General features: G+C 65.0%; 2 protein-coding genes and 1 non-coding gene across 8 annotated transcripts in view; 2 read left to right on the top strand and 1 right to left on the bottom strand.

The window, feature by feature from the left end:
* AP1B1 (adaptor related protein complex 1 subunit beta 1) overlaps positions 1-16514 on the top strand; it is a 33782-nt gene extending 17268 nt beyond the window's left edge. For 2 of the 4 annotated variants that reach the window (XM_075897917.1, XM_075897918.1), the window contains exons 6-23: positions 54-244; positions 959-1180; positions 1777-1897; positions 2249-2344; positions 4723-4838; positions 6072-6237; positions 7049-7147; positions 8027-8286; positions 8504-8705; positions 9392-9412; positions 9900-9929; positions 10027-10152; positions 10531-10676; positions 12775-12904; positions 13453-13537; positions 14421-14507; positions 15343-15497; positions 16238-16514. In XM_075897917.1, coding sequence (XP_075754032.1) covers positions 54-244; positions 959-1180; positions 1777-1897; positions 2249-2344; positions 4723-4838; positions 6072-6237; positions 7049-7147; positions 8027-8286; positions 8504-8705; positions 9392-9412; positions 9900-9929; positions 10027-10152; positions 10531-10676; positions 12775-12904; positions 13453-13537; positions 14421-14507; positions 15343-15497; positions 16238-16312 — 2328 coding nt within the window. In that variant the 3' untranslated portion in view covers positions 16313-16514. The remainder of the gene's footprint in view (positions 1-53; positions 245-958; positions 1181-1776; positions 1898-2248; positions 2345-4722; positions 4839-6071; positions 6238-7048; positions 7148-8026; positions 8287-8503; positions 8706-9391; positions 9413-9899; positions 9930-10026; positions 10153-10530; positions 10677-12774; positions 12905-13452; positions 13538-14420; positions 14508-15342; positions 15498-16237) is intronic. The other 2 variants (XM_075897915.1, XM_075897916.1) reach the window with 2 other exon arrangements.
* LOC112546921 (small nucleolar RNA SNORD125) lies at positions 11215-11311 on the top strand. Its single transcript, XR_003090648.1, has one exon. It is a non-coding gene; the product is annotated as a small nucleolar RNA SNORD125 (small nucleolar RNA).
* Positions 16515-19804: 3290 nt separating the features above from the next.
* Positions 19805-26746, bottom strand: part of GAS2L1 (growth arrest specific 2 like 1) — a 48629-nt gene continuing 41687 nt past the window's right edge. For all 3 annotated transcript variants that reach the window (XM_075897919.1, XM_075897921.1, XM_075897920.1), the window contains 3 exons: positions 25657-25753; positions 24756-25188; positions 19805-21727 (listed from right to left, as the gene is read on the bottom strand). In XM_075897919.1, the coding sequence (XP_075754034.1) occupies positions 20368-21727; positions 24756-25188; positions 25657-25753 (1890 nt within the window). In that variant the 3' untranslated portion in view covers positions 19805-20367. The remainder of the gene's footprint in view (positions 21728-24755; positions 25189-25656; positions 25754-26746) is intronic.

Consider the following 26746-nt stretch of genomic DNA (forward strand, 5'->3'; position numbering starts at 1 on the left):
GCTGGCTGCCGCCCGGTGGAAAGTGGCAGCTAACAGCCCGCGTGCTCCTGCAGGTGGTGGCTAATGCGGTAGCGGCCCTTTCCGAGATAGCAGAGTCCCACCCCAGCAGCAACCTGCTGGACCTGAACCCCCAGTCCATTAACAAGCTGCTGACGGCCCTGAACGAGTGCACCGAGTGGGGGCAGATCTTCATCCTGGACTGCCTGGCAAACTACATGCCCAAGGACGACCGGGAGGCCCAGAGGTAGGGGGGGGCAGACCCCACGCTGGCAGGCCCGGGGGGGGGGGGGAGCGGCAGACCCCACGCTGGCAGGCCCGGGGGGGGGGGGAGCAGCAGACCCCACGCTGGCAGGCCTGGGGGGGGGCGGAGAGAGCGGCAGATCCCACGCTGGCAGGCCTGGGGGGGAGGGGGCGGAGAGAGCGGCAGATCCCACGCTGGCAGGCCCTGTGGATCCTGCTCTTGGGCTGCTGGGGCCCCTGGACCCGAGGGATCTAGCAACCAGGCTGCTTGACCGGTGACTCGAGGGTACGTTGGACGTATCCACGTACAGGCCAGGTCTCTGCCCAGCCCTGGGGGGGCAGGTTTTACTAGTGGCCTGGAGTGGGCACATTGCTTCCTGCTCCTGGTGAGGTCCCAGCTGTTCTCCCGGAGCCAGGAGATCTAGACTCTGCTTTCTCCCGAGCCTCTTGTGGCTTCTAGGCCGCCTCCAGGTGACGGCTCAGAAGTGGCCAAGATCCTTTTCTTGGCGGGCTGGGAGTTAGTCCAGTGGCCCTGGCAATGGGGGCCCCAGCAGGGCTGTGAGCCCAGCCTCCTTTCTGGGCAGCAGAGCGTGGCTCCGTGGCTGCAGGCCGTCCCTCCTGCGAGCTCCGCGCCGGTGCTCCCCAGGCTCTGCCGTGCGTGACCCTTTCTGCCCAGTGGCTCTGGATTGGCTTTTCTCTTTCTCCCGTGCCCCGGCAGCATCTGTGAGCGGGTGACGCCCCGGCTGTCCCACGCCAACTCTGCCGTGGTGCTCTCCGCAGTGAAAGTGCTGATGAAGTTCATGGAGATGCTGTCGAAGGACCTGGATTATTATGGCACCCTGCTGAAGAAGCTGGCTCCTCCTCTGGTCACGCTGCTCTCGGCCGAGCCGGAGCTGCAGTACGTGGCTCTGCGCAACATCAACCTCATTGTGCAGAAGAGGTGAGCCGCTGGCGGGCAGGCAGACGGAGCCGGCCCGGGTCTCGCGCCAGGAGCTCGGGCAGCGCGGTAAGACGCCGGCAGGAGCGGCCCAGCCTGCTGTGCCAGCTCGGTTATAGGCCAACAGCATGAGCCCCGACTGGACAGGCACGTTGGCTGGGCTGGCAGGGGGGCGTCTGGTTACGACCTTTCGCGAAGCCTCTGTCCGCTCTGCAGCCCGTGGTCAGTGTTGCTGGCTGGCCCCGAAGGGCATCCCTTGGCTGTTCCAGGACATCCGATGATGGCGGCGGTCAGGGCGTGTCTCCCCTGGCTCACTGCGGCTAGCGCGTTCCAGGGAGACGCAGGGACTGCCAATGCCAGAAGCGGGCTGCAAGACGAAAGGTCTGCTCTGGCCAGCCCCATGCACCCCTCCAAGCTGGCTGTGTCCTTCGGGTATCCGCTGCTCCCCATTCCCTCTCCGGCGCAGGGGTGTTGGCTCTGGTGCCTGTTGGGCAGCCTCTGCTGATGCACTGCAGGGGCGGGGGCGACTGGCGCTTCGCTGGGGCACGTGACAAAATGTGGTGGGTCCGAGCGGTGCTAACCCCTGTGTCCGCCTCCAGGCCGGAAATCCTCAAGCATGAGATGAAGGTGTTCTTCGTGAAGTACAACGACCCCATCTACGTTAAACTGGAGAAACTGGACATCATGATCCGCCTGGCCTCCCAGGCCAACATCGCGCAGGTCAGCCCCTCCCCAGGGGAGCAGTCTGGCCGTACGCGCCTCCGTGCCCGCGACCCCTTCTGCAGCACCTCCCCGTGGCCTGGCTTTGTCAGCGTGCACGGATGCCAGGCGGGGCCCTGGCGAGCAGCTGCATGTGGCTGGCCCCAGCTGTGACGCCTGCCTCCGTGCTCTCGGCTCAGGAGTTGGGTGGCTGAAGGCGGTTGGTGCGTTGGCAGAGCCCGCAGGCCACGGCCCTGTCCGCGTTCGGTCAGCCGCAGCCTCTGACTGCTCAGGAGCCCGCTGCCGTGCCCCTTTTGGGGGTCCCAGCCCCCACTGCCAAGGGCAGGGCTCACCTCTCTGCCCCTCCGGCAGGTGCTCGCCGAGCTGAAGGAGTACGCCACCGAAGTGGACGTGGACTTTGTGAGGAAGGCCGTGCGAGCCATCGGCCGCTGTGCCATCAAGGTGGAGGTGAGCGGCAGGTGCTGGGGGGTGAGGGGCTGTGGCTGGACAAACCAGAATCCAAGCGGGGGCGGTGGAGTGCGCCGGAGCTGCCCTTGCAGGCGATCGACGCGCCCTCGTGCTGTGTCTAGCCCGGAGGCCACGTTCAGCAGTAGGTGCGACGTCTCGTGGGGTGGAATGGCTCAGCCCAGGCTGACTCCCTCTGCCCGCTCGGACTTGAGGCACCAGAGCTAGAAGGCTCGGACCGTCTCGGTGCAGAGGCGCACGTGAGAGGGGCTGCGGTTGTTCCAGAGATCTCCATCAGCCCTGCCACAGAGGGGCCTGGAACTTGTGCCGTCCATCCTCTCGGGGCTCCGTGATCACGGCTTGTGCTCTGGCGCTGCCTTTCCCAGTGCAAGGGTGGCTGTTGCAGACGGGCAGGGAGAAGGGTGTTTCGTGAGCCGACGATGGGCAGTCGGTCGTATTGAAGGACTGAGGAGCCGGGGGCTGGGTCCTTGGGGGGCAATTGGCCCTGCCCCGTGGGGCTGGGTGCGCAGGTGCTAGCTAACCGGAGGCGGGGCTCGGGATAGCAGCCCGGCTGTGCTGGACAGGAGCTGGAGGGAAGGGCCGTCCTTCACTCCGAGGGATGTTCCCTGGGGATTGGTGAACCTCGTGACGTTTTAGCGCTTAGCCCCGGGGCAGGACCAGCAGCCGTTGTACCAGAGGCAGCAGCGCGGGATGCAGGTGGGAGCTGGTCTGCGGGTTTGAAAACCAGCCCCTCATGGACCGGCTCCCTGTCGCCCTGCGCCGCTGGTCCTGAGACACAGGCGGCAGCGCGGGGGGGGGGGCAGCAGCCCCTGTCTGGGGGTCTGAGCTCCCAGACCCCGTGTGAGCCAGGACTGAGCCAGGCTGCCTGCCCAGCTCCTAACGCACTTTAAACACAGAGCCACGGGGGGCAGGTCCCGGACCGGTGTGAGCCAGGCCTGAGCCAGGCTGCCTGCCCAGCTCCTAACGCACTTCAAACACAGAGCCACGGGGGGCAGGTCCCGGACCGGCGTGAGCCAGGCCTGAGCCAGGCTGCCTGCCCAGCTCCTAACGCACTTTAAACACAGAGCCACGGGGGGCAGGTCCCGGACCGGCGTGAGCCAGGCCTGAGCCAGGCTGCCTGCCCAGCTCCTAATGCACTTCAAACACAGAGCCACGGGGGGCAGGTCCTGGACCGGTGTGAGCCAGGCTGCTGGCCCACCTGCTAAAATATTCCCTGGCAGGCAGAGGGGAGGGGAATGGGCGTAGCCTGCGGCATTAAGCCATACGAAGCAGTGGAAAGGGTAGTTGAGAGAGAGCGCAGCCTCGGGGCGTCGTGCAGGGAACTTCTGCAGAAGAGTGGCCCCAGTGGGCTTGTGGCTGGGCGGGGAGCACACGGGGCACCCCTGGGCACGCAGAGCCCGGCGGGCAGGCTGTGCCCCTCCTGTGTGCGCAGGGCAGTGAAGGGCAGGACGGGAGGGAGCACACGGGGCACCCTTGGGCGCGCAGAGCCCGGCGGGCAGGCTGTGCCCCTCCCGTGTGCGCAGGGCAGTGAAGGGCAGGACGGGAGGGAGCACACGGGGCACCCTTGGGCGCGCAGAGCCCGGCGGGCAGGCTGTGCCCCTCCCGTGTGCGCAGGGCAGTGGAGGGCAGGACGGGAGGGAGCACACGGGGCACCCTTGGGCGCGCAGAGCCCGGCGGGCAGGCTGTGCCCCTCCCGTGTGCGCAGGGCAGTGGAGGGCAGGACGGGAGGGAGCACACGGGGCACCCCTGGGCGCGCAGAGCCCGGCGGGCAGGCTGTGCCCCTCCCGTGTGCGCAGGGCGGTGGAGGGCAGGACGGGAGGGAGCACACGGGGCACCCTTGGGCGCGCAGAGCCCGGCGGGCAGGCTGTGCCCCTCCCGTGTGCACAGGGCGGTGGAGGGCAGGACGGGAGGGAGCACACGGGGCACCCTTGGGCGCGCAGAGCCCGGCGGGCAGGCTGTGCCCCTCCCGTGTGCACAGGGCGGTGGAGGGCAGGACGGGAGGGAGCACACGGGGCACCCTTGGGCGCGCAGAGCCCGGCGGGCAGGCTGTGCCCCTCCCGTGTGCACAGGGCGGTGGAGGGCAGGACGGGAGGGAGCACACGGGGCACCCCTGGGCGCGCAGAGCCCGGCGGGCAGGCTGTGCCCCTCCCGTGTGCACAGGGCAGTGGAGGGCAGGACGGGAGGGAGCACACGGGGCACCCTTGGGCGCGCAGAGCCCGGCGGGCAGGCTGTGCCTCTCCCGTGTGCACAGGGCAGTGGAGGGCAGGACGGGAGGGAGCACACGGGGCACCCTTGGGCGCGCAGAGCCCGGCGGGCAGGCTGTGCCGGGGGCTCTACCTGTCGCTCTCTTCTCTGCCTAGCAATCGGCGGAGCGCTGCGTCAGCACCCTGCTGGACCTCATTCAGACCAAAGTCAATTATGTGGTGCAGGAAGCCATTGTGGTGATCAAAGACATCTTCCGCAAGTACCCCAACAAGTGCGTGATGCGGCCGCTGGCCCCACCGGGCGCTCGGGCAGGGCTGTCCTGGGGAGATCTCGCTGCTCCTGCCCCGTTCCTTGACCCCGTTCAGGAAGCAGCCAATCCCATTGGCCTCTTTGGAACACGAGCCAATGCGAAGCTGGTGTGTGCCAGCCTTGCAGAGGGGCCTTCCCGGTGCCGTCGGGGGCGCAGCAAGTCTGGGGTTGGCCACACCGGTGCTGACCGCAGTCTGTGAGGCAGCAGGCTTGGACTGTGCCCGGAATGGGGGTGGGTCTTACCTGAGGTAAAACGAGGTTCAGGAAAGCCAGCCCCCAGCTGAGACCCGACCCAGGCACGACACGACGTTCGGTTCCAGGCGGTGCCGCGTTCGGCCGGCTCTGCCTCTCCCCTGGGCTCGGTGTGTCTGATGCTGGTGTGTGGCAGTCCCTGTAAACGTGAGAGAAGAGGAGCCAGAGTCTCGGATGAGGCGCGTTCCTGGTGAAGGGCCCTTCGTGGGAGGGAGATTTCGGCTGCTTGTGCCACGTGCTGAAGTCCCCTCAGCGAAGCAGGGAGGGGCAATTCAGGGTGACTCAGGGACTGTCCCACAGGCGACTCTGGCTGTAACGGTCAGGCCGCCACCGTGCTGGGAAATGAGCAGCGGGCGAGTTGCTCGTATCTGAGGGAACGGGGCCAGGCCCGTCTCCAGGAAAAGCCATGATGTGGCTGAGGCCTTGGGGCGTGGCAGACTCCCGCTAGGTCCACGAGGGCCCCGGGGCAGACTGCGGCTAGCGAATGGCCTGCCCCTAGCCGCTGTCTCAGCAGGGTGGGAAAGGAGCCAGGTGCTGGAGAATACCCAGGTGGGAGCCCTTGGAATGGCCTGGCTGGCGATGGGACCTCCCTTCTGGTGGGCTGCTGGGAGTCCTGCGAGGGCTTCCTGAGCTCTTGGCCTGGAGCAAACCTCGTGTTGGCACTCCTCGCCATGGCCTGTCCCTCCTGCTCGGTCTCCCCCAGTCACCGACCGGGGCCAGGGCCGAGGGCCCCTGGCTGTGACGCAGGCGAACCGACGTGGGTCCGGTTGTCCCCGCTCTGCGGGGCGCCTGTCGTGTTGCACGGCAGGATTTCAACGCGTCACGCAGGCCCAGCCGTCCGGTCCCCTCTCGGCGAGCAGCCATTCGGGGCGGGGCCCTGCAGGTGCCATGTCGCGCATGGCAGAGGCGCCGGGAGCCACTCACCCTGTCTGCGACCGGGCAGGTACGAGAGCGTGATCGCCACCCTGTGCGAGAACCTGGACTCCCTGGATGAGCCCGAGGCCCGAGCAGCCATGATCTGGATCGTGGGCGAATACGCGGAGCGGATCGACAACGCGGACGAGCTGCTGGAGAGCTTCCTGGAGGGCTTCCACGACGAGAGCACCCAGGTGAATGGCTCAACGGCTGCGTGGCCTGCCCGTGGAGACCTGCTCGGAGCTGGGCTCGCTGGCCCCGCTGTGCGGAGGGAGGGAGGGAGGGAGGCTGCTGACGCTGCAGCGGGGGGGTCTGGCTGCTCGTTGGCTGTGCGCGGGGCTGAGCAGCAGGGTAATTGCGGCTTCGCTCCCCTTGCCGTTCTCGCGCCACCGAGTGTGGCATCTGCCCCCTGCAGAAGGCTCTGGCCTGGTCTGAAATCGGGGCCTGCCCACGCTCGCTGTAAACGAAGGCCGTCAGCCCCTTGGAAACGCTGGGCATGGCTCGCGTCTGTCCCTAGTCGGGAGGTACGGAAACGGGTGCTCTCGCTCTCCGGCTCTTCTGGAATTAAGACAATGAACTGGGAGGTTCGAGTCCGTTCCTGTCTCTGCCACTGAGATCCAGTGAGACCTTGGGCACATCATTTAACCACCTGTTCCTCTGTTTGCATCATCAAAATGGGGGCGGTGCTGCCCTGCAGTACTTGGGGAGGGACGGGAAAGTGCTCTGAACTGAAACATGGCAGGAGCCAAGTAGCCCTCACATCTCCATGTAGCAAGGGGGAAGGGCAAATGGCTGTCATCTTGTTCCTCTCGCCTGCATCCCCGGGCGCTAGGACCAATCCCTGCCCTGAACTGGCGAGGGCAGAGACTGCGTGGCCGGGCCGGGGGCTGAGCTCGGCCATCCGGGGGGTGGGGGGCAGATTTCAGCTGGTGCGGGACGGGATCTGCGTTTGCTGGTGGGTGCGCACGGTCTGCTCCCTGACCCCTCCCTGCCCACGCGGTGCAGGTGCAGTTGCAGCTGCTGACGGCCATCGTAAAGCTCTTCCTGAAGAAGCCGACTGAGACTCAGGAGCTGGTGCAGCAGGTGCTGAGCCTCGCGACTCAGGTGGGTAGCATGTCCGCAGCGCCTTTGGCCGGAGTGGGCCTGCGGCCTCGGGGGCCGGCCCGGGACAAGGCGGGGAGGCAGGCGCGGGAGGGCGCCCCAGAACGGACCGTGTCGGTGCAGGCGACTGGCGAGCAGCGCTGCTGGTGGTCTGGCTCCCGAGAGCCGTGCAGCGGCCATGTTGGCCAGACACTGTCCTGGGGTTAACACGGCGGCAGGGGTGCCAGCTTGACAGCGGTCGGGGCCGGTCCCGCTTGGAGCCGCTAGCGGCTTGTACTCCTGGCTCCTGAGGTCTCTGCCAGGCCTGTTTGCCCAGGAGCCCGTGACCTCTGGGCTGCCCGTTCGAATCTGGGGTCCTGCTTCCCACTGCACCTGAGCTAGAATATCCCTCCGGCTGCAAGGCAGCCGCTGTGACGCCGCCCGGGCCGCAGGCTTTCCCGGCAGATGCTCAGTCGTGCTGGGCTCCGGGCTCTGTGCTAGGTGCTGCACAGATTGTTACCTGCAGGCACTGCAGCATGGGAGTGGAAGCAGGCCGAGGATTTTCTTGTCATGGCAGGGAGGGCGGGTGAGCCATGCCTGGAGAGACAGCCTCTCGAGCCCATCTGGCGCCCTCGGTCGCCTTGCCGCAGAGGTGCTGCCGAGGACTGAGGCGAGCTGGAGCGTCCGTAGCGATAAGGCAGGGAGATGGGTGAACATGCGCCCAAGTGCCTGCACCTTGCAGCGCGCGGCACCGCCGACCTGACGCTACGTGCCAGGTTTGCCCCGCCGCCTTGCAGCAGGGGTTGCTGAGGCGGCTGGCCCTGCCCAGGAGGGCTGCTGGCAGTGCTGGTCCCTGGGCCGGTGAGGAGCCCGTGCCTTGCTCTAATTGCTGCCTTCCCAAAGGACTCGGACAACCCGGACCTGCGGGACCGTGGCTACATCTACTGGCGCCTGCTCTCCACGGACCCCGTGGCTGCCAAGGAGGTGGTGCTGGCGGAGAAGCCGCTCATCTCCGAGGAGACGGACCTGATTGAGCCCACGCTGCTGGACGAGCTGATCTGCTACATCGGCACTCTGGCCTCCGTGTACCACAAGCCCCCCACTGCCTTCGTGGAGGGGAGCAGAGGCATCGTGCATAAGAGCTTGCCTCCGCGGACGGGCTCGTGAGTACCTAGCGGTGCCCCCGGCAGGCTCTGGGCCGAGCCCCTTCCCAGCCATGGGCTCCCCGTGGGGCCAGGCGCCCTCCCCCCAGCGCCGCCGGCTCTCTGGCCAGAGGGAGGATGCTGAGGTGTCGGGATGCTGAGCCTCTCGCTCTTCAGTGCCCTGCCCTGCGGGAGCGCGTCTCCGGCAGGCCCAGGCTTCACCTCTCTCCCTCCGCAGGAGCGAGAGCGCAGAGAGCCCCGACGCAGCCCCCTCGGGGCCCCCCCCTTCAGAGCCACCAGCTGTTATCCCAACTCAGGGGGACCTCCTGGGGGACCTCCTGAACCTGGATCTGGGCCCCCCCGCGAGCGGGCCTCCTGTGGCTACATCCTCGGTGCAGCTGGGGGCCGTGGACCTTCTCGGAGGCGGCTTGGACAGCCTGGTAGGTCCTGGGGGTGCAGGCCTGGCTTGGAGTGTGCTCTCGCCAGGCTCTCCCCGCCCCGAGCCTGGCTCTGGACTGGGCGCTCACAGCTCAGCATGTGGTGTGGGCTCGGGAAGGCTTGGACAGCCTGGTAGGTCCTGGGGGTGCTGGCCTGGCTTGGAGTGTGCTCTCGCCAGGCTCTCCCCGCCCCGAGCCTGGCTCTGGACTGGGCGCTCACAGCTCAGTGGGTGGCGTAGGCTTGGCTCCTTGGGCAGGCTGCGCGTCGCTGGGAGCTGCAGGAGAGCCAGGCTGATGCCAGCGAGGTCTCTTGGCGCTCCAGGCCTGTGGCAGGTCTGGCGTGAGGCCAGCACGTGCCATCGCAGCCCCTGGTGCGGGGGGGAGGCTGCTTGGGAAGGCTCAGGACCAGTGAAACGGGGGGTGCTGAGCTCGGTCAGGAGCGGTTGGGCTGGCAGGGCAGAATAGCCACATGGACAGCCCAGAGGCGGGCGGCGCTGGGAGCTCCTGAAGCCGGTGGTATCCCCACCACGGCATCTCCCTGGCTGTCCTGGGGTACGGCCCCTGCACACACGGACAGTCTGATGTATGGGCTGGACTAACTCCTGTCCCTCCCCTTCTCTTGTCTCCTGGCTTGTGCGTCTCTGCATGTGGCTGGCTCCTCTCTTCACTGTGTCTCTTTCTGCTTGGAGATGGGGGACGAGTCCGAAGGGGTATGGATCAGCCCTTTTCACTAGCGCTCTGGGCCATCCCCACGGGGTCCCCTCGCCCACCTGCTCCCTGGCATGCAGCACAGACGGAGGGGGGATTAGTGACTGCTCGCGTGCCTGGAGGGGGCAAGGAGGAAAGCCGGGAGCTTAGCTTAGTTCAGGGCTTCACGTGATGCGGTCCCACTCCACTTGTAACCCTTTGGGGCTCCCACGGGGACCCTCCTGCAGCGCCCAGTACCCCTGCTCCCGGCCCTGGAGGAGAGGAATGCCGCAGTACAGGCAGTGCCCCCGAGCACCGGGCGGCCTTTCCGGCTGTCTCCGCCCTGCGTAGCTTGTTAGAGCAGCGTCCCGGTGGCGCTCACCTTGCAGCCCGGGCCCGGTGCCTGCCCCCGCTCTCAGCCAGGGCTCTGACAGTGCGGAGCTCCCCAGCGGGCCTGTCCTGTACTCACTCGCCGCTGCCCTCTGACCTTCCTGTTTCTTGTCTCTGCAGCTGAGAAGCGATGTGGGAGGCAGCCCTGCCGTGAGTGTGCACCTTCCGTGTTACTGTCTGTCCCGTCTGCTCTCCCCCCCCCCTCCCTTGCCTGGCTCAGAGTAACGGGCCTCCTTCTTTCATGCAGATGGGTGGCACCAGCGCAGCCGTGCCCCCGAGCCTCGGGCCCCCCCTCAGTGGTGGCTTGGGAGACCTATTTGATCTGGCCGGTGGAGTGGGCACGCTGTCAGGCTCCTACGTGGCGCCCCGAACGGTGAGTGGCCTGGCTAGCGGGCTCCAGCGTTCCCAGGCCGCGGGGGCTGCGCTACCGAAGATTAACCTGGGGTGGGGAAGCTGCTCAGGCGGAGGGGAACGTGGAGGATCCTTTGGTGCCGAGGGAGTCGGGCGTGGCCTGCAGGCTGACATGGCCTGGAGCCCCTCGGTGCCGGAACAGGGCACCTCTTAGGAAAGAGCAAGGGCTGGCCCCAGGGGAATCTTCCCCAGAAAGCTGCGACCATCTGAGCAGAGTCCCGCACGTCCCGCGCTAGTGACGCCCAGCAGGGCTGTGGGAAAGGGCCTGGGGCCCATCGAGGGAGGCCACCTGCCAGTTCTCCTCGTGTGCCACCGGTCAGCGACTTCTTCCTGTCCTCAGGTCTGGCTCCCAGCCATGAAGGCCAAGGGGCTGGAGATCTCTGGCACATTCAGCCGTCAGGTGGGCACCATCTCCATGGACCTCTTGCTGACGAACAAGGCCTTGCAGGTGATGTCCGACTTCGCCATCCAGTTCAACCGGAACAGGTGAAAGGGCTGCAGCCGGCTCAGCGCGGGGAGGCTGGCGTTTGCCAGGACTAGCCAGGTGCAATCGACTTGCCCCCGGCCAGCGGGCCAGCTGCACATGGCTCGCCCTTGCCGAGCAGTGTTGCAGGCCCAGCTGTCTGCTCCAGGCTCCAAAAGCACCTGGGGACGGGAACAGCTCTGGCAAGAGAAGGGCTGGCCAGCCGCTGGGAGGCTCCTCGGATAGGGGGCAGCGGTGGGTCTGTGCGGGGCCTGGGCCAGCAAGCGGCAGGGGCTAGCCTGCGGCCATGCACTACAAGCGCTCCCCTTGCAACGCGGGGCGGCGCATAAAGGGAACTGCAGCAGGCTTGTGGGGAGGAGAACGAGGCTGCAGCTGGTTGCAGTGTCCTCCAGACAGGCCTTGGAGACGCCGTCCCCATGTACCCGGCAGCCTGCGTGTTCCCTGGAGTCGCTCTGGGGCACTGCTGCCAGCTAGGGCGGGTAACCGCCCCAGCCCGCTGGGCACTCGGCGGAGCCTGACTGGGGCTGTGGCCGTGGGGCCAGGCTGGGCAGCCTCGCGTGATGATCCTTCTCTCTGAGTGCCCATGGTGATGAGTAACCTGAGCCTCTAAGAAGTTGACTGAGGAGGCTGGCGCTCAGCTCAGAGCAGAGATTGCGGGAGGGACGGGTGCAGGGCTGCAGAGGGCGCTGGAGCGCTCGTTCGATGCCGGGACAGACCCGAGGCGTAATGCTCGGAGGCAGCCTAGAACGAAGGCTCTCGGGACCTGGCTGCCTGCCGCGCCCCAGGACCCACCATGGCTGAGATGTGTAATGGGCCTGGCTCCGCAGCCTGTGCTGGTCACGCGTGTGCTGCTCTGGAGACCGTGCTGCCCCGTGGGTACCAGCACAGGCAGGCAGAGAAGGGGGGGGGGGTTCCGTGGCCTGAGCAATGGCATGGCCAGCCTGCCACGCGGCCCGGTCAGCAGGCGGAGAAGGAAGGGGGGTTCCGTGGCCTGAGCAATGGCATGGCCAGCCTGCCACGCGGCCCTGTCAGCAGGCGGAGAAGGAAGGGGGGTTCCGTGGCCTGAGCAATGGCGTGGCCAGCCTACCACGCGGCCCTGTCAGCAGGCGGAGAAGGAAGGGGGGTTCCGTGGCCTGAGCAATGGCGCGGCCAGCCTGCCACGCGGCCCTGTCAGCAGGCGGAGAAGGAAGGGGGGTTCCGTGGCCTGAGCAATGGCGCGGCCAGCCTGCCACGCGGCCCTGTCAGCAGGCGGAGAAGGAAGGGGGGTTCCGTGGCCTGAGCAATGGCGCGGCCAGCCTGCCACGCGGCCCTGTCAGCAGGCGGAGAAGGAAGGGGGGTTCCGTGGCCTGAGCAATGGCGCGGACAGCCTGCCACGCGGCCCGGTCAGCAGGCAGAGAAGGGGGGGGGGGTTCCGTGGCCTGAGCAATGGCGTGGCCAGCCTGCCACGCGGCCCTGTCAGCAGGCGGAGAAGGAAGGGGGGTTCTGTGGCCTGAGCAATGGCGGCCAGCCTGCCACGCGGCCCTGTCAGCAGGCGGAGAAGGAAGGGGGGTTCTGTGGCCTGAGCAATGGCGGCCGGCCTGCCACACGGCCCAGTCAGCAGGCAGAGAAGGAAGGGGGGTTCCGTGGCCTGAGCAATGGCGGCCGGCCTGCCACGCGGCCCAGTCAGCAGGCAGAGAAGGAGGGGGGGTTCCGTGGCCTGAGCAATGGCGTGGCCGGCCTGCCACGTGGCCCGGTCAGCAGGCGGAGAAGGAAGGGGGGTTCCGTGGCCTGAGCAATGGCGGCCGGCCTGCCACATGGCCCGGTCAGCAGGCAGAGAAGGAGGGGGGGTTCCGTGGCCTGAGCAATGGCGGCCGGCCTGCCACACGGCCCGGTCAGCAGGCAGAGAAGGAGGGGGGGTTCCGTGGCCTGAGCAATGGCGTGGCCGGCCTGCCACGCGGCCCGGTCAGCAGGCTGGTGCATGTGCTGCCCAGGGAAGGCCGCTGGCACGAGCTGCCACTAGCATCCTCTCCCTGCCTGGCAGGGCACTCGCGAGCCACAGGAATTCTAGCAGTCGCCTGCCTCTCCCCACTCACCCACCAGCTCTCTGGGGTGTACCCACAGCTTTGGCCTGGCACCAGCAGCTCCTCTCCAGATCCATGCCCCTCTCGCGCCCAACCAGACCGTGGAGATCTCCCTGCCTCTCAACACGGTTGGCTCAGTCATGAAGATGGAGCCTCTCAACAACCTGCAGGTGAGGCGCCCGTGGCCTTTGCGCTCACGTGGCCCAGCCTGAGTAGCACCGTGGGGATGGGAGGGGAGGGATGCCAAATGTGGCAGCGGCTTGAGGGACTCCCCTCATCCAGAAGAGGCTGCGTTGGGGGAGCGGATGCCGGGACGTGGGGAGAGTTGGTATTTCCTGCGTGTGGAACTCGGCTGCAGCCGGTCTCTCTGCTTCCGGGAGCCTTCTCTGCACATGGCCCGGCCAGATGCAACTGATCCCGTGCCCCCAGCTTCGCAGAGTGCCAGCACTTCGGGAGGAGGCGCTGCACCTGCGTGGGAAGGGGCCTGTAGGAGTGTGGGTTTGGCAGGGGCCCTGCTCTTCGGGTAATAACACTGGCCAGGCTCGGCCACCCTCAGCTGATCTGTGCCCAGGAGCCGAACGGCTCCGATTAGAGCTCGAGCGCTCCTGGGGCCTGGCTCCATGCTGGCTGCCCTGGACCCTTGCCTCGCCTCCAAGCCAGCCGTGCGTGGGTGGGGGCACCTGAGGGAAAGCTAACGCCCACTGCCCCTTGGCACCAGGTCGCCGTGAAGAACAACATCGACGTGTTCTACTTCAGCACCTTGTACCCGCTGCACATCCTCTTCGTGGAAGACGGGAAGATGGGTGAGCAGGGGGCTTTGCCTCGCACGTGGGGAAGGCGGAACCAGGCTGCTGCAGTGCTGGGCGGGAGGAGCGGGGGAGAACTCCTGCGCAGGCAGCTGAAGTGCAGTCCCTCCACTGGCCCCCCATGCTGCTTGCTGTCCAGAGGGAATCCTTGCGGCGAGGGGCTATCACTGGACCGATTCAGGGGCCGCTCTGGAGCTGGGCAGCATTAACCATCCACATCGCCGTTTCCAGCCCTGTCGCTCCCGACTCTTGGCCTTGGGGGAAGAGAATTGGGATGTCCCGACAGTCAGCCTAGAGCAGGGGCTGCCGTGCCCTCTTGCCAAGCCGCTTGTCCTTGCTGCTTTCCGCAGCAGGGCTGGGGAAGGACTGAGGACGGTAACCCGCTTCCCTGTGAGTCCCTCCTAGGAGTCGGCTACAGTGCACCTTTTGCCAGGCATGTGTGTAGAGCCTCCACACGTGCACACGCCTGTCTGCACGAGGCACTACAACCATGCTGACGAATACGGCAAGATTGGAGCAGCCTCGTATAAATTCAGCCAGAATCCAGTGCAGTTCTGCTAATCGAGCCTTGATTGTACATGTCTTCTAAAAAAATGCTTCCAGCAGGGCTGGCCTAAACTCTGGCAGCTCATGAAGGCCACTTGGTGCTGAATGAGCACCCGCCCGGGGCTTAACAGCTTAGCTGATGCCCTTTCAGTTCCCACCTGCAGTTAATCCAGATTAATTTTCCTAGCACTGCCGTGGACAAGCCCGCAGGGACCCATTTCTCCAGGTTGTGGGAAGCAGGGGCCCTTCTTTGAGGGCAGTGGGCAGATGTGTGTCTGCAGGGGAGGTAGCCAATCCCGCGGGTTTCATGGCCCAGACTTGCTTCTGTCTCCAGAGCGGCAGATGTTCCTGGCCACCTGGAAGGACATTCCGAATGAGAACGAAGCCCAGTTCCAGATCAAAGAGTGTCCTCTCAGTGCAGGTGAGCGCTTTGGGAACCGGGCCCGAGCTGGCAAAGGCAGCCCAGCCCCCTCTCCGTCCCTGTGAGCAGAGGGGGCTGCGCTGGGTTGAAGTCGGGAGGAAGCGGCTGCTTTGTGACGCACCCAGGCTCTGTCGCATGCCGAGCGGTTCCTGGCCATAAGTCCCTCCCTCCTGCCTGGTATGGTTCTCGGTCAGCACCCCAGTGCCCATCGCATGTTCCGTAGGGTCTGAGTCAGAGACTCCAGCTGTGCAGTCCCCGTTCCTTGCCCCATGCCGCTACCGGGCTGGGCTGGGATTCCCGGCTTGGGTCAGTGTCCGTTTCCCACACAACCCAGCAGAGTCAGAGGGTGAAAATCCAATGCGGACAGGTCCCTTGGTCTCTGAGGGCGGCTCCGCACCGTGGTGGAGAGGTGTGTCCCGCGCAAGCACCTACAGAGTAAGAGGGAATGAATTTTATTCTGCGCATGGCACATCAGAGCAGCCACCTCGTTCGCAGGAGTCTGCTCAGGAAGTGCTGGGGAGTGCAGGACTGCCAGAGAATCGCCTGTGTATGTCATCACGCTGGGGCTGGCTGGGACCGGGTACTTGCCGACGAGTCGCTGCGGGGCAGGCTGCTTACAAACAGAAGGAGCAGAGCAGCCTGTTTGGCAGCTCAGTCCCATGTGCTCAGGGCAGCAGCCCCCTAAATGTGGGTCTGGGAGAGACACAAACTGCCCGCCACGTCCTGCTCTGGGGTCTCAAAGCCCCTTTAAGCAAGGGGGGCTCACTGCACAGTGACAGCCGCCCAGCCGTGTCTGCAGCACTCCCGACTCAGCTGCCTCTGTCTGTCCGCACAGATGCTGTTAGCAGCAAGCTTCAAGGCAGCAACATCTTCACGGTAGCCAAGCGCAACGTGGAGGGCCAAGACATGCTGTACCAGTCTCTCAAGCTGACCAATGGGATCTGGGTCCTGGCGGAGCTGCGAATCCAGCCCGGCAGCCCCGGCTTAATGGTAAGACAGCTCCTCCCAGAGGCTAGTGCCAGGGTCGCCAGCGCTGAGCTCCGTGTTCTCTTGGCCTCCCAGCCCCGTGTTGGCGCCGATTCACGTGGTGCTCGTCCCCGTCGGCCAGGGTTCTCGCCTGAGGCCTTCTGCAGCTCTCCAGCCTGTTGGCCCACGGGGCATCCCTGGGTGCCTTGGGCTGCCAGCAGTCCCTGGGCTCCTCGGCTTGGGAATCCCAATTGGGGCAAACTTCCGGCATTGGCCCAGGCCGCCGGCTCCAGGGCTCAGTGTGAGAACAGCTGGGGCTGTCCCGGGCTCTCTGGGAACGCTGGGTGCGCTGCGTAATGGTGATGGAGCATTGGCACTTCCTGGTTAGCAGGGGGCTAACCGCGCTCGGGCCCCCTGGCCCTGGCTTCTGTGCTGGTGCACGAGCGCAGTGTTTAGCGGGGCCCCTGCCCTCACAGCCTCGGCTCCCCAGTGTCTCCAGGGGCATGGCCAGGGGTGTCCCAGGATGTGGGGCAGGCTGGCTGGAGGGCTGGGCCATGCCTGGCTGTTAGGGGAGGCACAGCCTTTCTGACCCCCCTTCCCCGGTGGCCATCAGGCCAGTCTGCCCCACCCTGAACCCCGGCCTTTAGCCTGTGTCTCTGCCTATCCACAGCCTTTTGCTAGAGGCTGTGCCCTGGCGCATCCGGCGGGTGCCTCTCGGATGGCGCTCCCTGAGGTCCGCTGGATTCTCTCCCTCTCTCCTGCAGCTCTCTGTGAAGTGCCGTGCGCCCGAGGTCTCCCCATACGTGTACCAAGCCTACGAGACCATTGTGAAGAACTGAGGCCCACAGCTGCTCCCCTCTCCTGTGCCCCGCTGAGGGAACGGCTCCGTTTGCAAGCTCAAGACCCCTGGAGACCACTGGCTCCCTGCTGCTGTGCGTGACGTGAATGGCCATCCTGTGCCGGGTGGGGGGAGGAGGGGGAGGTCGAGCTGTGAGTCAGTGCCTCTGTGTAGAATTTTGTCCTGTAAAGTCATGCAGTGTCCTCTTGGCTGCCGCTGTCCTTTCAGAGCTCAGTGCCCACTGTCTCGTCACTCCCTGCAGCCCCTCCGTGCAAAGTCAGTGACGTGCCCCAGTGCTTAGGTGGGCTTGTGCTGCCTGGCGTCCCTTGCCTTGAACGCATGTGCTGGCTGGTGCAGAAGTCCTCGCTAGTAACCCCTCTGCCGACGGGCTAGCCCTGCTGGAGCACCCTATGCATGGGGCTCTGTCTCCCGTCGGCTTGGGACAGCCAGGCGCCCCCGTGGGGCTGCTCTGAGCCACCCTTCCTGGGCGGAGTGGCTGGCGACTAGGGATTCCTGCGGAAGCTTGGCCCAAGTCTCAGCCCGGGGGATGAAGCAGGAGTTAAAATGATTTCGGGCTCTTGGCTGCTGTAGGGTAATTGCTGAAAGCGCTTTGGCTGCTGCCTGGCCAGCCCTGCAGGCTGAATGGCGGCCTTGGATCTTTGCTTCGTGCTGGGAGGTCTCCAGGGAGAGCTGCCCTTCCTCTTAAACATGTGAAAGGCCCGTGTTCTGCATTCCCTGCCCTCCCCAAGCGCGTGGCCCACAAGGCAGAGTGCAGCGCCCGACGGGGTAGCTCCCCGGTCCCCTCAGAGCAGCGGGCTGGAGTGCCTGCTAGCCCGTCAAAACGCCGCATCCTCGGCTGCAGCAGCGCCCGATGGGGTAGCTCCCCGGTCCCCTCAGAGCAGCGGGCTGGAGCGCCTGCTAGCCCGTCAAAACGCCCCATCCTCGGCTGCAGCAGCGCCCGACGGGGTAGCTCCCCGGTCCCCTCAGAGCAGCGGGCTGGAGTGCCTGCTAGCCCGTCAAAACGCCCCATCCTCGGCTGCAGCAGCGCCCGACGGGGTAGCTCCCCGGTCCCCTCAGAGCAGCGGGCTGAAGCGCCTGCCAGCCCGTCAAAACGCCCCATCCTCGGCTGCAGCAGCGCCCGACGGGGTAGCTCCCCGGTCCCCTCAGAGCAGCGGGCTGGAGCGCCTGCTAGCCCGTCAAAACGCCCCATCCTCGGCTGCAGCAGCGCCCGACGGGGTAGCTCCCCGGTCCCCTCAGAGCAGCGGGCTGAAGCGCCTGCTAGCCCGTCAAAACGCCGCATCCTCGGCTGCAGCAGCGCCCGATGGGGTAGCTCCCCGGTCCCCTCAGAGCAGCGGGCTGGAGCGCCTGCTAGCCCGTCAAAACGCCCCATCCTCGGCTGCAGCAGCGCCCGACGGGGTAGCTCCCCGGTCCCCTCAGAGCAGAGGGCTGGAGCGCCTGCTAGCCCGGCAAAACGCCCCATCCTCGGCTGCAGCAGCGCCCGACGGGGTAGCTCCCCGGTCCCCTCAGAGCAGCGGGCTGAAGCGCCTGCCAGCCCGTCAAAACGCCCCATCCTCGGCTGCAGCAGCGCCCGACGGGGTAGCTCCCCGGTCCCCTCAGAGCAGCGGGCTGGAGCGCCTGCCAGCCCGTCAAAACGCCCCATCCTCGGCTGCAGCAGCCCTGTCAGCGTTTCCTCTCGGGCTGGTGGCAGCGGCGCCCCTGCACCATAGCGGAGCTGAGGGCTGCTGCCAGGCAGGGCTCTGATGCCCTGGGAGAGGGCGCTGGAGCCGAACCCTGTGCTAAGGTTGCGTAACCCTCCCTGCCCGGGGGCCGCTTCCCAGGAGAGTGTGTCCTCAGGCACCGCCTCTTGCTGCTCCCTGCCTCCTTTACCGCAGCAGCAAGCGCTGCCCTTCCGCTCAGCATGGTGGCTTGTCCTGGTGGTGGCTGCTGTCGGGGAAGGGGCTGTGGGCCCGGAAACCAGTGCCGATGTTCTTCGCCCTCCAGAAATCCCAGCACAGCGCTTCGCCCCCTGAGCGGGGTGAGGCTGCAGCACCTGCCACTAAATATATTTAGTAGAGCTGGTATGTGTACTTGTGTGTGGGAAAGTACCAGTGCCTAGCGGTGCCCTGTTCCAGCCCTGCAGCGCCGGGGGCCAGGCAAACAGCCTCTGATCGTGCAGCTGCTTGGCTTGGGACTCGGCCCCCTTCTCCCAGGCCTAGCCTCGGCTCAGCCCTTTGCCCTGGCTTCTGGCTGTGGGGCACTCAGAGCAGGGCCCACCCAGGGCTCTCTGGCCCATGGCCTGCAGGGGCTATGAGCTGGGAGCGGAGCAGAGCAGAGTGCCCCGGGCTGTCCTGGATGTGCGCTGACTGAAGAGGAGCTGCGCACATTACACCGTACTGGCCATGGCTCAGATGGGCGCCGGGCTCCAGACCACTTTCTCGGCAGCGGCCAAGCTGAAACTCAGGCCCCTCTTGGCTCTGCAGCTGTGCGTGCCTGCGCCCATTGCTTCCCTGGCCTGCCGTGGAGCAGCACCTGACGCCCCCTCTTTGACGAGGGCAGGAGCCGGGCCATGCCCCGCTGACCATGGGGGGAACCTGTCTGTTCTCCCTCAAGCGGGGTGGAGGGAATCCCCTTCCTGGCCGCTACTGCACTGCCAGGGGAGGAAAAGCCTTTTGGGTACCAGGTGCTGCAGCGTATTGGGTTGGGGATGATGGGAGAAGGCTGGTTCCCCCACAGCTCTGCCCCGTCTCTCCTGCTCTCCCACTGCTGTGGGCAGCATGTGTAAAGCGAAAGGGCACCTCCCCCCGCCAACGTGGGAGGGTCCCAAGTCCCACCCTGGGGCTAAGCAGTCCCCTCTCAGAATACACGGGCAGGGCGGGGAAGCTCTGCTTGGTGCACCGGTGGCACAAACAGCAGCTTAGCGCAGCACATGGGCAGCAGGGCCTCGCACAAGAACGCTGCAGCTGCTTGGAGCCTGCAAGGACCCCACAGGTGTCAAGGGGGGGGCATGGAGCACCCTGGATGCTTAGGTCAGGACTGTGCTGAGCCTACTAGGCAGAGGCCCCATCTCATCTGCTGTGGCTCAGGCTATAGCTTCCCCTTGCACACACGCACAGGGCTGGGGCAGCTGGAATTTGAAGTGCTGCTCTTGGGCCACTGCCCATCCCCCCGAGTCAGGCCAGGCCATTTAACCCAGCTGGCACTCCCCCCCAATCACAGTGTCTCCAAGGGGGGAAGTAGCGCTGCCTTCACTTCCTCTGCCCCTCCAACAGCGTCCCTGTGAGCTGGGCACTTGTGCAGCTGCTCAGCAGAGGTTCAGACGCGCCCGCAGCTGGGCTTGTGTTTCTCCCAGTGGTGCATGTTGGCATGGCTGGAGACGAGTAGCGGGAACATTGCTGGGCAATGTGAGGGGCAGGTGAACCCTGCCTCAGTTGCGCTTTTGGGGGTCCTAAGCCCACGGCCCCAGCTCGAGACAAATCGGGCCAGACAGCACAGGGTGGGTTCATTAGCTTTTACTGTCCTGGGTAAGTCCCAGTGCTGCAGTCCTAGGGCTAACGCCAGCTATGCGAGCAGCGACGTGGTCAATATATTATCTCTGAGTGCAGCACACGGTACAGCACGGCGCAGGCTCAGTGCTGGGAGCCCCGGCTCGGGGCCAGCAGCGCCTCCAAGAACATGCAGCACGGTTTGCTCACCCTCCCTCCACCCCAAGCCACAGTCAGTCAATAAAACCCCCCACACATCCAAGGCCACTGCCTTCGCCTGGAGACTGGTGGGCAGCCCCCTCCTCTGCTACCGTGAGCAGAGCCCCGTGGCTTTCAGGGCAGAGGGAGGGAGTGGCCCAGAGCACAGCTATTCCAGCCTGAGCCCGTGGCCCTGAAAGCCAGGCTCAGAGCGTAGGAGAGCCGCCCCTGCTCCGGCCTGCAAACGGACGCTCCCTGCAGAGGCACAAATCAAGAGGCCGGGACTCTGGCCACTCGTCCCCCTCCCGTAGCAGCACAGCAAGGCAGTGGATTTTGAAGCAGCAGCGGGGAATGCTACAGGCTCGGGCGCCAGCCATTAGGCCCAGGCACCTTCCTCTGGCCCTCCCGGCTCCGTCTGGCCCCACGGGGGCTCTGCAGAGGAGAAGGTCCGCAGGCGCCTGTGCTCCGCCGGGCGCGTGGACAAGGTGCCTGACATCTGGTAGCTGCGCGGCGTGGGGATCTTGGAGGGTTTCTTGTCCAGCTGCACATCCACACGTGGCCTCAGCTTGTAGCTGGAAAGCTCTTGCTCCGGTTTCTTCGGGGCCTCCTGTGGCTGGAGTCCCTGCGGCGTCTTGCCCCACCTCCCCGCCACAGAACCCTCCTGGGCCTCAGTCAGCTCCTCTGTGTCTGAGCCCGCCAGCTCCACGCTGGTCCAAGGCCCGGAGCCCACCGCCGGGGAGTTACTTTCATCTGAGGAACTCGAGAGAGCTGGCTTCCTCCGGCGCGAGGCCAGTTCCGGGGCCACGGAGTCCCAGACAGAGCCGTTCGGGAGCTCAGTGGGGGCCCATGGGCGCTGGGGCGCCAGGTTCCTCTTGGGCTCAAAGTCGGCCTGGAGGCCGTGCTTAGTGAAGAAGTTCAGGGAAGAGGAGGAGGAGCTGGAGGAACAGTAGGCAGAGTCAACAGCCCCTGCGTCTGGCGTGGTCTGCTGGGTGCAGCCTAGGGGCTCCCCCTCATCCCCGGCCAGCGCCAACAGCTGGGAGTTGGCCAGGAACTCCTCCTCCAGGTGCCGGTACAGCTGCTGCTCCTGGCTAGGGTCCAGGCGCAGGGGGGTCCGGAAGCTCTTCGCCAGCCCCTCCAGCTCCTGGGCCTGGGGGCTCTGCCCAAGGAGCCGCCCCCTCGCAGGGACCCCGGACTCAGACTCACCCGCCTGCCACTGTCTCTCAGGCCCCAGGGGCTGCTGCGGCACCCGGCCCGAGGGCTCGGCCACACTGCTGCTCGGAAGGGCTCGGCGAGCGGCAGGTGCTGGGCTGCTGGAGCCGCCCCGTGTCGGGCTTTTGTTCCTGGGGCTGGCTCGGCTGCTCTCCTTCAGCCCGGCGGTCCTGGCCCAGGAGTGCTGCCCGTCCTTCCCTCGGCTGATGAGCAGCACTGGCTCCTGGCTCTGCGCTCGGGGGCTGGGCTTGCCAGGCCCTTTGGCCAGGCGAGGCCGGCCCCGCTCCTCAGGGGCTGTCCTCCTCTGCCCCCGGAGGGCCCCGCGCTCCTGAGACTGGCTCCGGCTAGAAGGCTGCTTTGTGGGGGTCCCCTCGGACGCGCGCCTCCCCCCCGCCTTCCTGGGCACCCTTTGGAAGGCACCGTCCTCGCCATGCCTCCTGCCCAGAGGGCCGCTCTGGGCGGATGACGTGGAGGAGTCGCTGTCTCCAGAGAGGCGTCTGGCCCTGGGGGGCAGCTGGTCCCGAAGCCTGGAACAGAGGGGAGCACAAGGAGGAAAGGGCGTCAGCGCCATCTGCGGCTGGGCGGGGGAGAGAGAGGCACTGCTGGAGACAGCACATTTCACTGCCCGGCAGAAGCCTCGGCCAGGGCCGGGGCAGCCAGTCAATACTAGCTGCTGGCAGGCGGCACAGCCCCAGCTGGGATCCAAAGTCCCCTCCCCATAGCTGGGGCACTGGGATCCCTCACACAAAGCCAGGCCCAGCTCGCACTCGCCGGAGGCCCTGCAGCAAGCCCAGAATCCCACCTGGCTGCACAGCCGGCTTGGAGGCTGCTGATGTGTCATGCCCTGGAGCTCACAGCCCAGGGGCCGAACAGGAGGCTCGTGGCCCGGCGCTCGCAGCCAGACCGTTTTCCCTGAGAAGCCCACTGGAGGGCAGCCCGCTCTGCCACCGTGAATGTCTGCCAGAGCCTTTCCCCTCTGCTGCCCTGTCACAGCTCTGGTCCCTCTCCAGCTGGCCCCTGCCTCTGCGCAGCACTCTGTTCTCCGGAGCGAGGGGCCTGGGCGTACAGCGCGCGGGGCAGCCAGACCCTGCTGTGAATCCAGAATGCAGCCTGCTGCACCCAAGCCTTCCACTGCCCAGACGGGGGGGAAATGGGGCACATGTAGCTACACAGATCATTCAGCATAACAGCTCCACTTCCTGGGGCCAAGCCTCCACTGCTGAGCTTTCCTGATGTGCAAGTCCTCCGGCTTCACACTGCCCCCTGCCCCTCCTGGTTCAACTAGCAAACTGCAGGGGCCCCAGCACCCGCTGGCCTGGGCAGCTCAGGGCTTTTGTCACTGACAACCGAGAGCTGGGTCGCTGTGCTAGGTGCTGTACAGACATGAGGGAGGCCCTGTCCCAAAGAGCTTACCCTCGAACAGACAACTGCACAAAGGGAAACTGAGGCACAGAGCGGCACTGTGATTTGGCCAAGGTCATTCCACAGGTCAGCTGGAGAGCCAGGAATAGAACCCAGGCCCAGCCAGCCTGCTATTCATGGCACCCCACTGCTGCCCAGACAGACAAACACTAAGGCCAGCCACAGGAACCTCCCCCCCTCCGCATACTCCTGGAACAGGCTCCTGTGTCTGGCTGAGGCAGGGATGTCCTCAAAGCTTGAGAGAAAGACTTCAGGTTGCAGAGTCACCACTGCCGCAGCAGAAGCCTGCAAGTGACCCGTGCCCCATGCTGCCCATGCACTAGCCACTGAATCCACAGGCGCAGACACTTGATTTGCTAGTGGTGCTTTTGAAGAGGGGGTGTTGTGGGGCTCTCTGCCAGCTTAGGGGAGGCTATTTTTACCACCGTTATGTACATCTTTCATACCCTAGTTACCAATGGCAGCCGCCTTCGGTATGTCGCTGTTTTAATAACGAACTACGGAATGAATCAGTGCATTAAAAACGTTGCCATCCCCTACAAGCTGTCTTCACTATCGTCCCGCTTTAAGACACGATCTCTCCCCGCAGAGGTCTGACGGGGAGACCATTGCAGTCGGTTTGCCACATGCACTACTTTGCATTTCACTCAGTCTCATCTGCCATTGTGTTGCCCAGTTTGTGAGATCCCAACACAGACCACAGAGCGACATAAACCTTGCTACCTCCCTCTGTGCAGACCATTTAGGAATATGTTGAGCAGCACTTGGCCCAGCCCAAGCCGCTGGGGACACTGCTATTAACTTCTCTCCCATTTCTTCCTACCTTTACAGGAATGCAGGGCAGCTTTCTGGATCATCTCCCCATCCTTAGTGCAGCAAGCCTTCTGTTCTCTTAACCCCCCCCCCCGAACGCCTGGCCCCACGGCACACCCATTCCACACTCCAGCTCTGGCTCCGGGGACCGAGCACCCACTGGTGTTTTCTAAGGGTGCCTGAGGCCCAGAGCATCCGTGGAGTTGGCGCCTAGGCCTTGCTTTGTAGCCCGAGGGAGGTTACCGCACAAGCCAGCCTGAGTCATTCACTCCAGCTATGCTCGAGCCACAGCGTGTAACATTCCGAAAGGCGCGGGAAGTATTTTTATCCCCCCATCAGAAATAGCCCTGCTCAGGCCTGCCAGAAACCTTCCCCTTTGAGCTGGAAAATACATTCAGCCCAGGAGGGATTCGGAGGTGGAGACAGTTACTAGCAACAGTAAAATGCAAAACATTTCCAGAAGGGCCCCCTCTGGCTGTAGCGAAGGGTGACACCCCTCCCCCAGGCTGCGGGTGGCTGCCTTAGCTCCCTGTACAGGCGTGCACAGCTGTGCGGCCTGGCTCACTAGCATGAGAGCAAGGCTGATCCCCAGCAAAGCCGATAAGTAAGCTAAGAATAGAGCTACAATGCCTGGGCGCGCCGCGCTGGGGGAGGGCTGCACCTGGCTCCGGGATACTTCCTGGGGATCTGGGGCTGGACGATGCCACAGGGAGACTTCGGCTCGGCCTAGAGACCTTGTTGCTGTTTGAGGAAGTGGTTGTCATGGTGGCCTGCAGCCATTCCCAGGGAGTGAGTCAGTGGCTGGCTGAGCCAAGCCCTGCCTGGGGGCGGGTAGGACGTCCTGGAGCTGGGTTTCCTCTGACACGTAGGCTCGTGACAGCCCACCAAGGTGGCGCTGGAGCCCGGCCCCTTAACCACCCCCCAAGTTACAGGCATGGCTGGGGAGTCCCACCCCTGTGGCTGCAAAACCTGCCTCAGGAAGAGTGCTGTTTCATGGCCCCTTGGCCAGCGGGACCCAGCCCCGCCTTGGGAGCAAGGCCCTTGAGGAGCCCAGGCTAGGAAAGGGCAGACCCGGTTGCCCCAGAGCAGCAGGTGGGGGAGTGCAGGAGATTCTCTGTGCACAGAGATGGGGACGGCTGCCATAGCACGGGCACAACAGTCCGTGGCCTTCAGGAGCTGTCCGGGCCCCCCTCCCAGGGGGCCATGGCCCTACTGCACGGGGATGCGGGGGAGGAAGCTCTCTGGCTCGCGAGCTGTGGTCTCCTAGCCGTGCCTGTGCTCTGGGGCACAGTTCCCACTGGGCACCCCGGCACATGGTACCTGAGAGCAGCTGCAGGTCGTGGCTCAGATGCGTCGCAGCGTGCCTGTGCCGTGGTTCTCCGCAAGGGACTGGGGGAGCTCTGGGCAGACGAGGGGCCTGCGCCAGCCTGTGGACGGAGCCCTTCCAGCTTCTCCTGTCTGGTGTGCGAGGTCACTTTGGGGCTCTGTCTGGAGGAGTCCAATGGGACAGACAGCTCTCCCACCCCCCTGGCCGCAAGGCTGGACCGCTCCATCTTGGCCTGGCCCAAGTCCCCACCAACTGCGAGGTGCTTGTCCCCTGTGCGGAGGGTCTCTGCTGGCTGGCAGGGGCTCATGATTTCCAAGTGGCGCTGGGAGCTGGGGCTAGCAGCTCGTGGGCTGGAGGAGAAGCTGCCGGGAGATGCCGCCTTCTGTGGGGAGAAGCCCAGGGCACGTGCCTGCGTTAGCCGATGCGCTGTGGAGGGAACAGAGACATCAGCATGAGTGTCTCACGGACCAGGCCAGGATCAATGGGCCCCCCGTTCCCCATGACAGCTGCAAATACACCTGCTGGATCCCACCGCTCTGCTGTGCCTGCAGCAGGGCTGGGCAAGGGACAAGAGATGGGCCCTGGTCCCCCAGGATAGTGGGAGGTGAAAGAGAACTCGGCTTGGGAAGGGGGGAGGAGTGAGACCAGAGGGGGTCTCAAGAAGCCACAAAGCTGCAAGGGCCTCTCCTCTTGGGCCAGCCCAGCTTGCCTCCATGGCTCAGGAGCAAGGAGCCAAAGGGACGGGGGGAGGGGCAGTAGTGTCCAAGAACCGTCCCCCTGGAGAGGGGTGAGAACGAGCCACATGCACAGGGCATGGGGGGCAATGGCATTTCTCTAGCCCCAGCCCCTCAGGAACTTGTGGAGGGACGAGTCCTCCCCCCTCGCCACACTCACAGAGAGAGGCGCACCGGCAGGGATCGTGCTTGTCCAGGTAGTGCTCCAGGGTATCCCAGCCGCCACCAACTCGCACCATCACGTGGCTCCTCAGCACCTGGCAGGCCCCAGAGAGACACTGCCCGTCAGGCTCACTGTGGCCCAGACAGCCTGTCCCTGAGCAGCATGGCTCCCTCGCCACGGAGCAGGCCTGCCCTGGTGCTAATTCCCTGCTCACAGTCAGTATCAGAATGGCTGAAAACAGACATCTTTGTCGTACTGATAACTGACATGATAACAATAGCACCAATGAAACACTGGACTCACAGACTATTTAGTGGGACTTCTGCTGCTGCTAGAGGCGCACGAGTCAGTGCTGGGTGCTTGAGGGGCTCAGGACAGGGCGCTGGGGTGTGGGACGTGCAGAGGGCAGTGCTGGGGGCGGGAAGTAGAGTATGTGGGGGGGCCTGGGGCCAGATTTCCTTACCTGGCCACAACTGGCCTACTGTACCTGGGCAGCAGTGGCTGGACATGGGACTAGGCCAGGATCGCTGCAGCCTCCCCTCCTACCTGTGCCACAGCTGGGGGTGGGGGAGCCACCAGCCCTTGCTGCACCCAGATGGGGGCCAGACTACAGGGCCTGCCCCAGGATCAGGTCGGATTAGTGTTAGGGTCACTTTGCTAGTGCACAGCTAAGGAGAACAGTTTCGTTTAACCAGTAAGAAAGGAAATATTAATCAAAAAATGATTAAACAGACTAAGCACTTGAACTTTCTCACGTTTGTTTACCAAACTTCATTCTAAATAAAAAAACAAAATAAAATAAGTTCAACAAAAAAAGTTTCAACATTGTCTTTGTTTATGGCAGAGGTGGGGAACTTTTTTGCCAGGGGCTACTGTAAAGTGGGTGCATAACCGGCCGGATAACCGTTCTGAGATAGTCGTTATTAAGGGTTCCCAGGTCTGCTGGAAGTGGGTGCGCAGGGGTCTCTTTTGGGACGGCTGGATAACCGTTCTGAGATAGTCGTTATTAAGGGTTCCCAGGTCTGCTGGAAGTGGGTGCGCAGGGGTCTCTTTTGGGACGGCCGGATAACCGTACTGAGATAGTCGT

The sequence above is a fragment of the Pelodiscus sinensis genome, chromosome 15 (genome assembly GCF_049634645.1).
Source record: "Pelodiscus sinensis isolate JC-2024 chromosome 15, ASM4963464v1, whole genome shotgun sequence".
Classification (NCBI taxonomy): Eukaryota; Metazoa; Chordata; order Testudines; family Trionychidae; genus Pelodiscus; species Pelodiscus sinensis.